Source organism: Gallus gallus, chromosome 5, assembly GCF_016699485.2.
Source record: "Gallus gallus isolate bGalGal1 chromosome 5, bGalGal1.mat.broiler.GRCg7b, whole genome shotgun sequence".
NCBI lineage: Eukaryota > Metazoa > Chordata > Aves > Galliformes > Phasianidae > Gallus > Gallus gallus.
The window spans coordinates 43,509,848-43,528,793 of NC_052536.1; the positions used below are offsets into that span (position 1 = coordinate 43,509,848).

The following is an 18,946-nucleotide window of genomic DNA, read 5'->3' on the forward strand; positions in this document are numbered from 1 at the left end:
CAATCAAAAACTGAGATGAAGTTACTTGTTATAAACACAGTAGAACAGAATAGAGAAAAACTATTTTAGTTAGAGAATAATGTTGGCAGAAGAATAAATGTGTAGAAATTGGCTGTGAGTAAGATTACCAAAAAAAGGTGTGAGCATTCCTGGCAATTGCAGCAGGGAGTTTTTGCAACAGCCTTCTGCTTGTAGCAGCAGAGTGTAAAACAATTCATGTTTGAGGCTGAGCCTATGGAAAGGGCTTGCATGCTCTGATGGTTCGAAAGATGACCGCGAGCCCCCACTATTCCCGGTCCAATATCAGGTTTTCCATCAACTGAATACCCACATTCCTTCTGGTCATTAGTGGAATGTGAGACAATAATGGCATGCTTATATAATGTCATGCCTTGATGCTTCTGTTGTTTGAAGGACTCTCTTAATTTCTTGGGTTACACTGAAGAAGCAAGTGCAGAGAAATATCCAATTAATGAATACAGAGATTAAAAGGCAAAATTATGGTAAAATACCCAACTTACTTCTGAAAGAAAAATGAAATGACAAAATATTGTCTTTTGGGCACAGAAGGATGCACGATGAAATTTTCAAATGCACCTAGGACAAGATGTTTAAGTAAGCATTGACTTCAATAGGACTAAATCTTCAGTCCACCTTGTTAACATTCAGTAAGACATTATGTACCCATCTGGACCCTGCACAAACAAGACAGCTTCAAAATTTGGGCTACGCTGATAGCAGTAGAAAGCCAATCACAAAATTCAGTACACACTGTAATAAGCCACAATTATATTTTGACGTGCCAAAATCATGTTCTGTTTAGTCCTTTTCACCCTTTCATTTTGCAATGTCGTAAAGTTATTTTTCATTAGCTAAATCTAAGTATTTTTAAAAAGAAAAACATTCAAATTAATTCTAATTTCCCAATGCAGCTTGACACAGTCTCCATGTAAAACCTCCAGTTAGCACATGTACCATTATTATTCACAAAATATCACTTAGTCTGAACAACATGATACAATAAGCAATTGCATAAAGCTTAAATAAGCATGTAGTGTAGTCCTCACTGCAGGGAACCTTCTTTTCAGCAAATGGGCTTTTTCTCTTTTGCAAATTAACCTGTCATAATGATTAACCAAACAGTCAATGGAAATCACGCATCTAGAAAAATAAACACAGAACAGAAATGGAAAACCACTTAAATAACTAATTTCTGAATTTGAAAACATTATTAGAACTAGCTATTTAGATGAGTCTGGGAAGGTCACTTCTTTTTATATGCTTTTGGGGAAACGAAAGCCTGTAATTTTTTTTCTATGAAACTAACTTTTAAAAAATAATAGCTGTAATTATCACTCATTGTATGCCTCAGCAAACCAGAGCTTTATCATGCCAAAGGTATCAGTTAAAATAACTACCAAAAGTAACAAAAACAGACAAAAAACCCAACACTATAAAGATCACTGCAGTTTTTTCTATGTGACTAAAAATATGCTCAAGTGAGAAGGAGGTTTTCTTGAGGTGGAATCATCTCACTACTTGTCCACTAACCTGGGAAATAAACAGTTCCCAAACTCAACAGAGGAACCACTTGAGATATCTTCCTCTGTCCATTGGAGATTGAGAGGAATAATTTCATTTTCTTTGAGAAAAACACAGACTGTAAGCAGCAGATGTTCTCAAAAGTCATATATATATTTTTTAAAAGCTGAAAAAAAAAAAAAGAAAAGATGGAATCTTGGACCATACGTCCATTTGCAATTTTGCCTTCTTGAGAAATGATGCTAAACTCTCAGCACTGAACTCTCATAACTCTGCAGAGGAAGAAATTGATAAGTGGGAGAAATGGAGAGTACCAGAAGAAGAAATGTAGCCACTTAACACCCAAAAAAGCATCAGTTCTGCTGAAGATTTGCAGCCTGTTGAGCTGCAAGAGACCTCAAATATGGAAATTTCAGTTCTACCAGATAAAATTTTCATACTATATTTTTACCTAGGTTGATGTACTACAACAGTTCTGTAAAGACCTTCTAAATTTGGCCCCTTTTTACCTATAAATATTTCTCAGAGCTGAAATTTTCTCTTGCAAAAACAGTAACAGAACTTTATGAGAATATGAAAGCTGAAGTGGACCAATTTTGCTTTTAATGAGGGGAGAGACAGAAGAACAGTGAAAATACCATTTGCCCAGCTCACTGATGACCCGCAGAAGCCCAGTAAGCTAAAAGCTGCAAATGTATAATCAGATACAGAGCTATACTCATGTTGGAAATAATGATTTTAAAAGTTATTATGAAAGACTTAGAGAAATTACCACATCCCCAGTAAGTTTCCCAGTTCTTTTTCCTTATATAAACTTCTTCTAAAAGTCCCAGTGTGAGAATTCATTGTCATACAAAAAGACATGATGGAAACATGCAATCTTATTTAAAAACTTGAAAATGAAGAATTACGACCATAAACAGTTAAAGCTTAATATGCAGTGCATGCATAGCATATCCATATGCACTGTAAATTTAGCATCACAAAACTGCCCCTCCTTGCACACTGCTTTTTCAGCCTATTTCGCATGTGTTAAGGTGGTTGCTATTTTCAAACAAATCTATCAAACTAAAGTTTACCAGAGACTTGACAGTGTTGTGCTATAATAATGAAACAGAAGTGTTGGTGGGAGAAAACTAAGAGTTATTTTCATAATACGTGGACAAAGAAGTAAAATTCTGTAGGTGATGTTTCCCATCTTCTATGATTAAAAATACACATTTAAGTACATTCTATGATCAATATAAATGCTGCTTTTTTTATTCCATGTGTCTTTTTCATTCCATGTACTTCACAATCATGTAGAGTGAAATAGCACATTATTTATATGCTACACTCTCCTGTTTTCCTTTTAGCTGATGAATTTGTACTGTAACATGTCCATCTACTGGAAGTGTTACTTCACTCACAAAATTGTGTATTAATTCCTTCTTTGGAAGGAGCGTACCAGGAACAGTTACATGTTTAGTCACTGTAAGTAGCTATTTTCTGCAAGTACAAAAACACTCTGGCATTGCACATCAGTTTGAAATGAGCCATTCCATCAGAAATAAGCATAGCTCTATGTCTGCTGTGACAGATATGGATACATTTTAATGTAGGGATTCTGAAGGGCATCCGTATTGTGAGGTTTAAAAACAACAGGACCGATCAACACAAGCAATGATCACTCTCTTTAAATTAAATACATAAACTTTTTGAACTGAAAAAGAAAATGCAATGTACAAGTCATTTCTTTCCACAATGTAGAATATGAAACTCTTTGAAATGAGATAAAAAATGGAATTTGTTTGAAGAATTAAAATGAAATATGCAGAAAAAAGAACATTTTTGTAGCTCTGTATGTTTTTTTTTTTTTTTTTTATGAGGACAGGCAGCTGATAGCACTACAGCTGATCATTCACTAGAGCAAAGCAACTGATGAACAAATGCGAATCTGTGCCTGCAGCCAACATTTTTGCTCATTGCCTATGCTGAAATATTGCCTTTTTTCACGTTCCTTCCTGCCGCTCTCACTTGCCTTATTCAGTCAGCAGCACACCCAGGAATTTAGCTGTGTATTTGGTGTCACCACTAAAGCTCCCAAGCCCCAGTCTGTTATGTTTTACCCTGCCCCCAATCCCAACATACCCCCTCAGGGATCCAATTGCTTCCCCTGCTGCAAAACACTTGTTGCTAGGAGAAAACCTACTGCTTGGCAACAGAATCGTGAAACAACAACTTGGGCTTTGTTACTCATTGAACTCCACATTGCCAGCATGAAATAATGAACATGCGTGGTTGTTGGTGCATCTGTGTATTTATAACCCCTCGAAAATGACTGACCCCTTCTAGCAGGAGCGTGTTTGCCTTTTAGTTCGTTACTGTGCACGGCCGATAACACAGTTTCAAAATGGGAAGTTTGTTTGGCTTTGTTTAAGTTGCTGATCGCAGTCGCCTACTGAGACGAAGTTCTCAGGGGACATTTTTTTCCCATAAAATAACATAATTATGCAATTGGCTGCCATAGCTTTGATTTACAATTTATTTGGACTTCATATCTGCTTATAAAAATGCAGCATCACTACACTATATGATGAGTTCTGTATGGTTTGACTCGTTTGACACCAGCAAGTGCACTGGAAGTAAGACACCTAACCGGTAGACTGGAAAGCTCATAGCTTCAGAGGTAATATAATGCTTTACCTCCATTTGAATATCACACTGAAGCTCTTACTTAATACGCTTTGTCTACGCACAATGAAAACACAACAGTTCTCCTTCCAGCCATCAGACTGTCATGGCTCAAGCAGTGCTGTACCACCCTGCTGATCAGGGAACAACGACGTACAGCCTCTGTCTTCAGACTGTGGTCTGTTCTGAATTTGGAGCATTTGCCTTCTGGTGCCAAATGTTTTACATTTCCTCCCAGCTGTGATATCAGCACCTCCCCACCTTCCTCATGCACTCAGTATATTCTTGGATGTCACTTATATGCTCATCCCTTTTCTCCCCCTCAGACATTTTATAGATACAAGTGCATGACCTCGTTATGCTATAATTCGCTACTGGAATCCTAACATTTTATCAGCAGAATCTGTGGTTGTATCATGACATTGCCTGGTTTCAAAAGCAACGCTGGATTCACTACTGCATCATCACACTACCTACAGAGCCTCCCAGGTGCCACTTCCTACCGATACCATTATTTTCCAACTTCCGAGTCACAGGGTGAGAAACAGGGTGAAGTTCTGTTACTCAAGACACAGAGCTAAGTTAGAAGTGTTTTCAACTGCTGAAAGAGGAAAAGCAAACAAACAAATCCTCCAAAAATGATACAAATGCAGAACAGGTTGGAAAAAAAGCCCAGACCGGGATTATGGAAGGGAGGAGTCTGAGAATCAGCTTGCTGAGTCCATATTCAAAGACTTGAGCAAAAGCTTGATATTTTAAAGAACCTGTGGATACTGTAAACTCAGTTTCCTTACTCCACTGTCTAAAGACCAGATTTTACTTTACTACATCTGACATTCCTACTTTTGAAAACTTGTGACCCATGCAAAATTACGAATCATGGACAGAACAACATGTATTTCTTGACACTGGTCAACCACTGATACCATTAAAGAAGAAACACTAAGAAATAGCAAACTGACATTTTAGAAGCTATACTGCTCTTCTTCATTAATGAAAGGTTTTCTATAAAATCACAATGAACCTACAGGTGGTATGTGGCTTGAGTAAATAGCAATTAGAAAAACGGAACACATTTTCTAATGAAAAAAATACTCAATCTAAAGTCTGGGGAACACTTGGTGTGTCAAAGAAAAAAACCCAAACAGCTGTAAATCCAATACGAGGTTCAGTGCTTAAAATTTATAATTAGGAGAACTGTTAGAATACTCCAAAACAATAACTTTGGAAATCATTACCTACAATATAACTATTTTCAAGGCTATTTCCGTATTCACTTAATACTACAGATACCAACACTAATCTGAGCTTTGGGACTATGGAAAATTCATCAGAAGTGCATGAAGCTTTTCCAGAGTATTTCTGCTTTTATGCATAAACAATTATCTCAAATATTCTGACAAATACTGTATTAACTATTGAGTCAGAACTGCAGTATAAAAGGTGACCAGTCCTTTTATTATTAAAATAAAATACGAATAGAAATGTAAAGATTTAAATGCAACATTGACATTTTTTTCTCTTACCCTTAGCCAGACTGTTGCATACGTATGGGCGTTTGTTGTAGCTAAGTCTATGGCTACAGTCATTGTTTCAGAAGTGTTATGACACCATAGCAGCACATACTAGACTGGTATTGCAATCATCCCTAAGAACAAAAGGTTAATTTTAATGAAGCAGAGCTCTTTACCAAGCCAAGAACCACTGGGAAGAGTTTTGCACTTTGGCCTAGGAAGAGAGACTGTGAGCGCTCCAACAACATCCCCAGGCAACAGCCATTTGCCCACACCAAAGCAGATGCTGAGCTGCCATCTGCTCCTCAGGCCAATGCACTGCAATGAAGAGAGACTGGCGTTTTGCAAAGAGGCTTCCAGCATCTGAGGGCATGCACTCACTTTCTCGTCCTCAGATTGTTCAATAAAAGACAGCAGTTGTAGGTGGTAAACCACCAAACAGTCAGTCTGACAGAACAGCTACCAGCAGATCCATCTATAAGGGATGGCTGTTTCAGTACCAACAAAAGCCATACACCCTCTCATCTGTGACCATCAGGCAGGGATCATAGGAGCCAAACTGCAATCACTGGCTAACAGTGGGTCTTTAACACTAAGAAAAAAAGTAAAGCACCTCTTTGCATAGCGACCATTCATAAAACCTCAAAAAACTGCGTATACTTTAAGACATTATCTTCTGAAAAGCTAGGAAAAAAACTTTGGGTAGTTTTTAGAGAGAAATCTCAGAGAGAAAAAAAAACAGTAAAACAAGAAGGTTTAAAATAGCAGCACATTTCAGCAACTTTGCTTTTTCTAATTCTGGCTTGGAGGCAAACAAGGTAAATACACTTTAACGTGACCTACCTTTAATCTTTGCAGTGCATGTAAATCGATCCGATTTTCTCACATCTGTCTTTTTGTGGATCATTGTTCATTGTTTACATAGAACTTGCTAACAAAATATTTTCAGTTTAATCTTGTTGCCACACCTCTCAGGAAATGCTTCAGAGATCTTCCACAGCTGCAATTCAATCACCTAAATGCTCATTGTGGATCAGAACAAGTGTGATACAAAGCTACAGACCCACTTTTTCATCCAGCCATGTCACTTCTTACAAAAGGATAGGGCTAGCCTGGGAGGAATCCCCACTGAAATCCACACTTCAGCTCACACTGCTGGTACACTTGCACTATTGGTCAGTCTCAGGTACTTCTACTGTTTTTTTTTTTTTTTTCCTTTTTTTTGTTATTGTTTTTACTGCATGTTTGGGGGTCATGAGGTAACCTGCGGAGCACAAACATCACCTTCCCTAATGGAAGGAAAAACCTATAGCCACACAGAACTCATGGTGAGAGCAGAGAATATGATGTCTTTGTGGTGGCTTTGCCAACTCATCAACAGCTCAGATGAGCCAACAGTCCCAGCCCTATAGGCAGAGGCTCCAGCCTTGCTCTTGCATTTTGTATTTGTGAGTGACATAATATTTCTGTTATCCAAGGTCTGAAGGTTCTCCAGGTCTCACTTTTCATCAAACTGAGACCTTTCCCCTGTAACTGCCCTTCCCCGGTATAGGTATTACATTGACCGTCCTACAATCTTTTTGTAGCTTAAGTTTCATTAACTCATACTGGACACCCTACATTATTTCACATACAAGTTCTGCCAGAACTCTGGCTGGCTCCTCCATACTCCTCCACCAGCAAGTGCTTACCACCATTTCCGTATTACTAGGTTTGCTTTTGTCGTCCATGATAAATACCACATTCCCGTTAAAGACTGAGACAAAATGAGCTTAATGTGATTCTGGACTTTTTATAAATGGTTTTCCATCACTGCACTGATTGACACAGCACTTCAAATCATATGCTGCTGTTAGTTCACAGCTCTGAATCCATTTTCTAAACTGAATAATAAGTGAAAGCACAAGGCCGAAATCTGCAGAGAAAATGAGTGTGATTCTGAATGCCGTTTCTCCTTCAGCCCTTCCCTTTGGTTTGCCAGTACCAGCAGACAGGCTACTGAACCAGATTTGATTCCTGATTCCAGAAGTGTCAGAATTTTGGCCATTTGAGCCACTTTTCTAGTTCACTGGAGCACAGCTGGCAGGAAGAACACAAGAATGACAGAAAAGGCCATCCCACACAAGGCTATGATTCCATCAGAATAAGCAAACTGGGAAGCTGATGTTCATGGAGAAAAGAGCTGAAATGCAGAGTGGCAGCTTCCACTTTCAAAGATAAGAATGACAGCAGCAGTGTGGTTTTAGTGGGGCACATGAGAATGCTGGAACTTAAAGCAACCACTGAGTGCAGGGAGATAAAAACCCTTCCTATCAGCTACTGTGGTTAACATGAAGAGATTCTATCTTAGGCAAAAAATATTTAGATGTAAATGTTGTATTAAATCAAATGTAATACGCACAACAGAAAGACTGCACCTACTAATAGATCTTCCTACAATTTTATGAGATGACTTTGGATGCCTAGGCTAAAGCTACATCATTTATGTTCAACAGAGATCATATCACAGTTTTAAAGGAAATTTCGTTTGATGCATCAATTACTTTAATAGATCTGACAGTGTATCATACTGTTTTAGACTTTACATCAAGAACAGTTATTTCTGACAGCTGTAACCTACCCAATTCTGGCAAGGCGTTCAATTAACATGACAAAGCATCATCACAGACTGCATCAGTGTCATAGCATTTCATAGCCCTCTGGTAAGTCTTCGGGTCTGTGACCCTCATAATACCATCTGTTCCAGTACCACTGTGGCTATGACTTTTTCAAATGGTCATACATTAAAATCTAGATAGAATCCCAGAGAAGCTATCATCAGCTGTCAGGACAAGTTGTTGCACAGAGCATGAAAAAACTGGAAACTGAAATGAATCTGCAGCTAATAGGGGCTTGCCTGCTCATCTTTTGAACATTTGTAACTGCTCGATAACATCTGTTCTAAAGCAATACTTGCTTCCCATTTAGAATAAAGGGCTTTGTTTTTCAGCGAGAGTAGGTACTTGGAAAACCACATCTTTGTTTCCAATTACTTATTCTAAGGTAGCAAACTCCCCTGTCCAGCAGAGAAAGTTTAATTTGGAAACCAAGGCAAAAGCAATTGCTTTTTAAGTAGGTCAGATCTCCCAGGCCATAAGGCAAGTAGTTTTCCAAAGTGCCCCTTAACACAACTGTTGTCTGCATGGATTTAGAGCTCTGAAACTATTTTCACACTGCGTGTTCTACAGAAGCCATAATGAATGCACACATTGGTTGTTTTTTTTGTTGTTTGTTGTTGTATTTTTTTTTTAAGCACTCATAATGCATGATTTTGTCTAAATAAGCTATGATGCCAAGCTATTCAGCTAACCCATATAATAAATTATTTTATGTTCTTAAATAATTTTAACAAGTTAACTTTTAACAACTAGCTCCATGAACACTGACCATTATGAAGCCTGGTTTGGTTTTCTAAGGATGTTGTTTTAGATTCCTGCAGCAGGGAATTTACCCCAGTAATCTTTCCTTTCACCTCCATTTTCACAAAACTTGCAGTAAACTAAATGTTATTCTTATTACTATTAGTTCAGATCATCACCTCTTCTATTCAGATGAAATTGGCTCAAGAATTTAAAAGTTATGAAGGGAATGCTGACAAGCACATATACAAATAATGATTTGGTCAACCCAACTTGCTAAGGATATCAGCAAACAGCAAGTTGAAGGTGTGTGGAGTGAATAGTATCAGTAGTGGCTGAGACTGCACTGAGCAAATCATTTCTCCAGCACCATGGATCAATGAAATACTACCCGGAGAAACACTGACCTGGAATGTTTATTTCAGACACATCCTATAAGAAACATAAAACTAACTTCTTATGAAGTTAGTTCCCAGGGTAATAAAGAAGCATTTAAAAGCTTAGGGATTTTTCTCTGTACTAAGTGAGAACATTTCAAAGCATTTGAAATGCTTGTATCTTAACGAGCCCACTAGACAATGCAATGTTGCTTTAATGCCTTCAGTAGCAGTCTCCCCTTGCAGTGCTTAGCTTTCACCAGTGTGGACAATGTCTGTGCTTTCCTACCTCTGCCAAGTAGGTTCTTTGTTAATTAATTGCTTTGCTTCTTTTGTTCTATTCAGCCATCAGTACTGCAAGGCTGAAGACTTCTTCCAGGTCAAATGCTTTATGTGAAGATGTGTGGCTCTTGAGTAAAAGCATTTCATTTTAACATATTGACGTTTTGCTAATAAATCTACTTCCTTTTGCTTTAAACCAGTTCTTAGTAAGGAAAGGATATTTTTAAAAAAGCAACTTTAAAAAGTAACATGAGGGCTATTCCTTGAAATGCAACTTCCTTAAAGCATCACACAAGCATCTACTGTAATGTAGGGTTTCTCAAATTTGTCTGAAAAAGTCAAATACAGTCAAAACTGCTTAGGTCAGAGATGAGCAAAAAAAAGTCATAAGATATTATGTAGAGAGCATTTTTAGTTTCCAGAGTCACCGATGACTGCATTTTAAAACAATACATGTACAAAACTATATTCAATCTTGGAATCTGGACAATGATAAGTATTTACAAACCATTTTGAGAAACTTTAGAACTTCTCTGTCTAGATTATCTCCCATTAATCACAGAGTGGAAGCAGAGTTATGGTTTGTTATGTCTTACCAAGCTAACATAGGATACTACACTTTCACAGGAAAAAGCTGGCCTGAAAAGTCTTACTCAAGACTATAATGGTAATATAATGGCAAATACATGAACAAACAAAATTCCCAAGGGATATTTATAATATTAGTTCTTTGAATTCCACTCATAAGAAAATATGCAAAAGTTATATATGTGTTCAAAAGTTCCCATTAGGGGCCATACTATCTTCCAGCTTTTCCCAAAGGTCAAAACAAAGCTTAGCTCTTCTTTGTTCAAACACAGGCAGGAATCTGATTTGAAAGACAGGAGAGTGCATGAAAGCACAGACCTGAGCAGAGCATCTGAGAAAAACTAGCAACCCATAATAATGAAAGCAGCAATTCTTTTTCCTTCAGGCCTCGAGAGCCTTCAGGTTTAGTGCTGCTTGAAGTTGGTTTTTCTTGAATTTTGAACTTTCCACCAAAAAAATAAAGTAAGATAAGAAACAAAAGATCTATGAAAGTAGCGTTTACAATAGCATGATGCCAAGTTCAGCTGAACTCTCAAAACCAGATAAAATATGAATCAAAGTGCCCATGTTACAGATAATTCTGAGTCTACTATCCAAGCCCATTGCTTTCATCAGCCACCTCAGCTGCAATGATTTGGGGAATATTGCATTCACTGAGCAAATCTAAGACAACATTCACCAATTCTTCCAGAAAGGAGGATAGTTGGAAAACATGAGATGTAAAACGACCAATTTATTATTTAAGACCATTAAAAGTTCTGCAGTGAACATGAGGCAATGGCCTCATTTGACTCTGTGTGAGCTGAAATGGCTATCAAGGGGCTGCCAGGAGTCCCTTTTACTTCAACTGCATGCAAAGGCAGTAACTATTAAAATGTATATATATACACATATATACATCATATACCATATATATCATTTTCACTGATAAATAATCATTTAGATTTTAATAGGATGTCCACCTATGACAAAATAATAAATTTAAATATCATAAGGAAAAACCCTCCTAAATTTCTGCTAGGCGCTTGGCAAAGAAAAACCCAAAGAAGATCCCTTCAGGCTCCTTTCAGCAGGAATACTGATGAGGTTGCCCTGTCAAGATTAACTGATACAGTGGAGATCCCCAAGGAGAAAATAATTTTCTTCAGAATTCAAATGCATTGGAAAGAATAAGCACGAGAATTAAACATGAGTCTCATGAATGTAATGTACAGAATTAGAAATCAGAAGGCTTATATCATATTTGTAGGTAGGTAAGTTGCAGCCTCTGAACCTCAATTTCCACATTTCTTGACCGGAAATAAATTACACAGACTTCAGAGAAAAATACAGATGAAACTTAGTATGTTAATCACTCAAAGCTGTTTTGAATACAAATACAGTAACTTTTTAAAGATATCTAGACTTTAGATTTTAAAAAAGAAGTCCAATGAACAAAAGTGATTTCAGTAATTGTCTTACGATCTGCCATGTCAAGTACCTTTGTTGCCAAACTATCTGCAGCTGTTCAATGCAGCCATGTACAATTTTACTTCTCTGAACTTGCCCACATGCTTAATAACAGCACCATTACCAGTTTACCAGGACATTGGCTTGCAATATCAGTGTAGATGTTAATGTTGCATCCCTTCATAGCAACAGCATAAAAAGATCCCTTGTGCTGAGCAGAAAACCAGATTAAAAAAGGCATCCGGACTTTTGAAATGGAAGGAAAGGAATTTTCCTTTTAAAGCCAACACAGAAACAAACAAGCAAACAAAAAACTGAATGAGATCCAGATATTTTGAGAACTGAATTATCTCTACCCTAGAAAAGAAAAGAGAAGATAAGTAAAAGAAATAAAAAACTGGCAAGTTGGTAGTAGAGCCACCTTTACTATCAACAAGTGATTTATTACTTGCATGTCAGAAAAAAAAATGATTACTTAAGTTTTCTTAAATAACATGCAAGCCCTTAGAACAAATGTTAAAGAAGGAAAGGCGAGCACTGGCGTGATAGGGAAAAGTAGAAAAAAACACAGTATATGTTGATCACTGGTGAGCTAGCCCAACAGTGTTACTTAGATGAATTGCAGATGAAAAATAAAGTAAAATAAAATAAAGTAAAATAAAATAAAGTAAAATAAAATAAAATAAAATAAAATGCTGTGGAACTAATCGCCTGATTTCAGTAAAGTGGGGGAGAGCCAGGTTGGGTGTTAGGAATATGTTCCTCACCAGAGGGTGGTGAGCATGGTACAGGCTCCCCAGAGCAGTGGTCATGGCACCAAGCTGCTGGAGTTCAAGGAGTTTGGACAAAGTTTGCCCTGTTGAGAAATCCGGAGATGGCACCTTTCTGACCAACAGTAGTTGAATCTTTCTCCATACTGTTTATTACTCTTCATCCCAAATATATAGTCTGTTATGAAGAATAATGGAGCAAATTAGTCAAACCTTATAAAGAAATACAGTTCCAGAATCGGATGAAACATGCTTCAAATTTTCCCATGGAGCTAAAGCTAACTGAAGTATTTGCTTTATCTATTAGTTTGGTTATCTGTGATAAAAAATTCCTGACAAAAAAATTCTGGCACTAAACTTAAAGGACAATTCTTTATTTCTGTCTAAAATCAGAGCTAGCTGACTAGCTACTAGAAAATCTAGCTACTAGAAAATGCATTCTATATTTAAAGAAATCTAATATTGGAGAAATTATATTACACTCTTCATACATCTCTCCCAGGTGCAAAGTTCACCTCATCTTTAAATCACAGAATCATAGAATCATTTGAGTTGGAAGGCACCCTTAAATGTCATCTAGTCCATCTTTCCTGTAATGAACAGGGACACCTCCAGCTCAGGTTGCTCAGAGCCCCATCCAGCCTGACCTTGAACATCTCCAGGGACAAGGCACCACCATCTCCCTGTGCAAACTGTAGAAGCATGAGCAGAAGAACTAAATACAATACTGACTGGTAGGGAAACAAAACTCCAGTAAATGGAATAGAGGTCTTCAAATGAAATTTAAAATGAGATGGGTAGGAGAGATAAAGAGACAAAAAAGAAGCTATTCCAGACTGGGGATTTGCAGAGAAAACTCTTTACCAGAGTAGACAACTTATCTGTGCAACGCAGCTACTTGAGTCTACCCTGGTAAAAAGAAACATTAAAAAAATCTTCCTCAGGGACAGTTGCTTTTAGATCTCTAGCTCTGTACTAAGGTGGGCCAGTTTCTGCTTGATGAGTATAAGATAAACATTTTCACAAACAAGCAGTCACAGCTCCCAGTCAGAAATAACAATTCATCATCATTTATTAGGTATCTTTTGGCTCTCTTTAGAGCAGTCTGCCTTGACTATGGCTTATGCCAAAACAAGTCAAGGCTCTCAGAGATAGATGTAAAGCAAGAAGCGTAAGGTGATTTCATCAGTCCATTGAAATGCACCTGAGAACTGCAAGAGATTTATAGCAAAATTTATAGCGAACTCCTGTGCAGTTTCACAGTAACATATTATAATGAGAGACTCGACTAAAGAGCTAAGTCCCAGATACTTGGCTAAAGTGCTGCACCTCTCATTCAGATTGCAGTTGATGGTAGCATTTAATTCTATTTCACCAGTATGCAAAGTAATGCTGAGGGGAAAAAAAAAAAAAGACAACATGTGAAAACAAATAACGTCTTGAATGTTTTCCTGTAGGTGATGAATTCTTACCTACAGAGTTCTGCAACAGAATCTTCCCTGGGAAAAGGAAAATAAAATTCTTTTCATTCTCTTTTTAAAATTGAGGTTAGTCGCTCTCTTCAGCCCATTTCATATCCTCTATATTGCTCCCCAAATAAAACTTTAAAAGTATTTATTAATGATAAGAAATTATGTCATTAGTTGCCAGCTGTTGACTACACGCGAAAGTCCTTAGAGACTACAGGCAAGAGAGCCACATGTACCAGGTGCCAGGCAGCTTCTTGCTGTGCAAGTTCTCAGCTTCAGCCATAAAGTAATACTTTAATATATTCAATAAGCACATAAATGACCAGGGAAGCAAAATAACCATAATTAGCCCAGCTCATACTTCAGCAGAATGACCTAATTTAAAAAGTGTTTTGTAAAGCAATTCTCATACCAAAAAGCAATTACACAGAAAAAAAAAAAAAAAAAAAACCAGCAGTTCTGAGATCTATGCAAAAAGGTGCAATCAAGTACCCATGAGAAGGAATGCAAGAGACTATAGAGGATAATAGGGTGTAGCATACTTTTTCAAATTCTTCCAGACTTTCACTTATTTCTGCTTTATTCTTTCTTTGTTTAAACATAAAAAACTTAAGTATCATGAGCAGCTATTAGCATTTCAATGACACAAAGCCTCCTGGCCATATTTAGTGGGTCTAGAGACTATGGACATTTTCATTCTATTATATTAATCTTACTTATTGGTACTTTTCCACAAGTTTAAAACTGTTGCTTTTCTCTCATCTCCATCCTCTTATATGTCATCTGTAACCCAACAACAGGCATGGGAGAAAGAACAAAGATTACACTGGATATCAACAAAGCCCAAGTGACCACAGTTTTGAGGTAATCAGATATTTGGAAGGTAAGGAAGGAAGGACTTTGGAAAGATTTCAGTAAGAATTATTCTAGAACCCACAGAAAAACATGAAAAGTAAATTTTCATGGGAGAACAAAACGGGGAGGTACCTTCCACGTAAAACAACGTGGTAAAAATATGTTAAGTTATAATATTAAGCCGTAATATTTGACACATCTTTGTCTACAGAAGCATCAACGTAGATCATTAGGCTATCCTTGAAACTTCCCATGAGAAAGTGATCAGGATAGATCAAGAAGCTCCAAAACTTAATTTGTGAAGTTCCCAACTGAGGCTTTTTAGTTGTGTTGTTCAGAGATTGGCATTTTTATATGGACATTTCCCAGCTACATCACATGAACAGTCTGTGCAAGGAGAAGATAACTGTAAGCAATATTTTGGAATCAACTGGCCATTTTTGTAGTTTTGTAGTATCTGCATGCGTCAAAATAACCACCACCAACAAAAAACCCAAACACACATCATTAAAGCTCAAGTATCTAAAAAGCTATGAAACCAAGCATGTAAAAATACCAGGCTGTCAACAACAAAAAAGCATCATTATCTACTAACTAGCTGTCACAAAAAAAAAGGCCAATTTTATGGAATCACAGGGTGCTTGCAATGCTAATAAAATGGTAACCAACAGACAACATGGCAATGGCCAGGCAGCACCACACTTTTACACTGCAAAGACAGTAAAATGTATTCAAAATAATAGGAAGGCAAGTTTGTAGCACAGAATATATGCATACATACATGTGTACATTGGATATGCATGTAAGACGACTGAACAGTGTTAAGAAAGATAGTGGTCTTTGCACCTTCCTTCCATAACTGCTGATGGCTAATGTATTGTGTAATTCAGGGTAGAAAAGTCAACATTTATGTTTCATAGGTTTTTACCAGTGGTAATAGAAAGGGAAGCCTTGAGTATTACGAAGGCTGTTAAAAGAATATGTCCACAAGCAAATGTTCCTATCATTTTGTCACAGAGAAATCATTTCTTCTATTTGCAAATCTTGCCTCATTCTTCTTCAACCACTACATGCGTAAAGATGCAGTTAAAAAGAAGACGAATGAACACCAAGATTTGGCATTAGCATTTAGCTAATAACATTTCCCAAATAAAGTCCTTTTATAAAAAGTAGAACAGAGTACTTCCTCAAAGGAAAAAAAAAAATACTTCAGGTGATACCGTTCAGTTCTTCTGTTCTTAAACTCTCCCAATCCCTTCAAATGGGGTCTGAGTGAGTTCACATCTCTACCATTTTCTGCAGTTTTGCTTTCTTTCAGGCAGCACAACAACCTTCACAGACTCATAAGCATGTGTTATCCATACCTACTGCTTGGTTTCTTTCAGGCAAAGTATTTTTGGGTTGAAAAAAAAGCAAGATGTCAATGTAGGTAGAAATCAATAATAACAATATACTTGTAATTGAGATGTAAAGTGCATATAGTTAGCATAAAGAATCTTTAAGAGACCTGACATGTATAATTACAGAGAACTTTAACAGTGTGAAGAACACAGTCTTTAAGATAATGTTTTTTGAAAACTAATTTCTACATGAGTAATTTTGGATAAGTAATTTCTCCCTTTCTGTTTCTGTTTTCTGCTCTTAGAAGCTAAGCTACTAATAGGATTAACTGGCAAGTGCTATGATGAATTAGTCAATATTGCAAACAAATTCTGGGATTAAAATGATATACAGGTGCCAGAAAAACAATTTCATGTAAAAGCTGCATTTAGCTAAGAATTTTTCAGCCCAAGAGAGAATACACAGATTTGTTTCCTGGACAGTGAGTCAAAATATTAATTGCCATTTCAGGCACTACTGAATGATGGCCTGTTTCAGGACTTCTCAGACGTCATCAGTAAGGGCTACTTTCCACAACAGCACTCTGACTACTGGAGATAAAAGTCTGTTTATTCCTTTTTCACAAGGGAGGAAAACAGTGACAAAAGCAGGAAGGCAGCAGTAAGGCAGAAATCTGGAGGTGATGATAAAGGATAGGGAGAATAGAGAAAGTTGTTCAAAGAAATTCTTTCTGGCCAAAATCAGGCAGGTGACAACCAAGTATATGTGACATTCAGTTGAAGCGTGAAACATCATTTTTCAGTTTCACCATTAAACACATTTTAAATTTCAGTGGGTTTCATAAAAAGTTATTTGTAACCCAGAACACAAACTGAAGTATTTCAAACCTCTGGAACACAGCCTTGTGCTGTTTCAGAGAGCTTCTTCTACAACCCTTAAAAACAGGAAAGGAGGCTGCATTTCTTCAAGTGCATTGCTGCCACGCTCTGAGAAGTACACTTAAGTGATACTGATGTTGCTGCTTCAGTCTTGACATCTTGCAAGAGTTAGACTTAAGTCCAATAGTAAGCTGGCATAATCCCAGGCTTAGAGAAAATTTTAATTCATGACAAATGGTAAAAAAAACTGCACCTGAGAACAAGATTAAAACTGCGTAAGAGAATGCAGTTAATAAATATATGGATATAAACATTAACTGTATGAGGAATAATTTAGGTGCACCAGCAACTAAAGAGAATTTGAACAACACTTCCCTTTGAAGGAACTAGTTCCCGTTATTCAACTGACTGAATTGGAAGCACACTTTGGAAGGGACTGAAAGAGAAGCATGAACACAAACACACTGCCCCCTGCAGCCAGGATTCTGTTAGAATACCTCATGCCTTACGTAACATAATCCAATCCATTCGATTTCCCAATAAGTTTGAGTACATAACACAGCTAAACAAGAATCCCATTCCCAGTTTTGTGTCATGTCGTCTTAGGCACTTCACTAATAAGGCAAATACTAGCAAGAGTTAACCTCTCCTTCCAAACCCTCTCTTGTATCGTTACTGTTTCCTTGGTGAACACTTTCCCCCACTCTTAACTGCTCCAATTTTCACACTATTGCTCATTCCTTCTGTTTTTCTTACTCCTTCAATTCTTGTTCTAAACCAGTTTTTCTTCCTAGATACTTGTTTCTAATTCACTGGCACTTTTATTTTTACAAGCAATGTGATCTCTTTTATTTAGAAGATGATCTTACCATTTTTACCAATCCAAGATGTTTTATCTAGCTTTATTAGTTTATTATCCTTAACCAGAGTAATGTACCACTAAAAGGAGACTGCAAAAGGAGAAATTGTGTATATTCCCAACGCGCCATTATTGTTGTCCTCTGGCCAACTATACAGAGTATCTCAAATCAAAGAACCATGTTAATGTCAAGAAGTTTTCAATTTAAATTGAACCAAGTATCAGATGTCAATCATTCTAAAATTGTAATTAAAAGAAAAAAAAAACCATACAAACTGGTTTCAAGTTTTAACTATTTCAAGTATGTTACTTGAAGATTTAGGCCTGGATGCGTATGGTACAAGTAAGAACCTCCTACATCATCAATTCACCTCATTTCTTTCTTACTGTATTTTATAAATAAAGCTATTATGACCTATAACTGGTATTTGTCAAACAATAAATGAATAAATACAGCTTGTTAAACAAACCTAAACTCTAAGGTAAGTGGTACACTGCAACAGTAGTATTGCATGCAGGCATTGCAACAGTAAACAGTGTAAATGTCGCCCTCAAAATAATTTTGTAATTGTCAAAAGATGAGAACAATGCGGACTCCTGTACTTCTTCCTACACTGAATGACACGAGCTAGTATTTTTAAAAGTGTACATCTCTAATATTTGTATCTAAGCAGCATAAATCTCTCCGCATGTATTCAGAACAATATCTTAATACAGAAAATGTCTAGAGAAATAGAAAAAGCTTTTAAAAGCAAGATTTTAAATTATGAGAATGCTTAAAGAGAGTTTAATCATTTAAGTGAATAGATTTCTTCCAGATTGCATGTATTTGTCTCAAACTGAAAAGACAATAAGAAGGTATTCCAGGCTGAAAGAACAGAATTTTCATGTCTCAAGTCTCTCACAGCAGCTAATAGAGCACTGAGTGTTTGCAGACCATTTATTACCAGG

General features: G+C 36.9%; 1 protein-coding gene across 5 annotated transcripts in view; it reads right to left on the minus strand.

Annotated features, from left to right (window-relative positions):
* The window catches only part of TTC7B (tetratricopeptide repeat domain 7B), a 120,638-nt gene that overhangs the window by 5,600 nt on the left and 96,092 nt on the right, over window positions 1-18,946 (minus strand). Inside the window, exon 21 of one of the 5 annotated variants that reach the window (XM_040701039.2) lies at window positions 16,856-17,389. The exons of the other annotated variants lie outside the window; for them this stretch is intronic. Coding sequence (XP_040556973.1) covers window positions 17,357-17,389 — 33 coding nt within the window. The 3' untranslated portion in view covers window positions 16,856-17,356. Of the gene's footprint in view, window positions 1-16,855; window positions 17,390-18,946 lie in introns of those variants that run through there. 5 annotated transcript variants of the gene reach the window in all.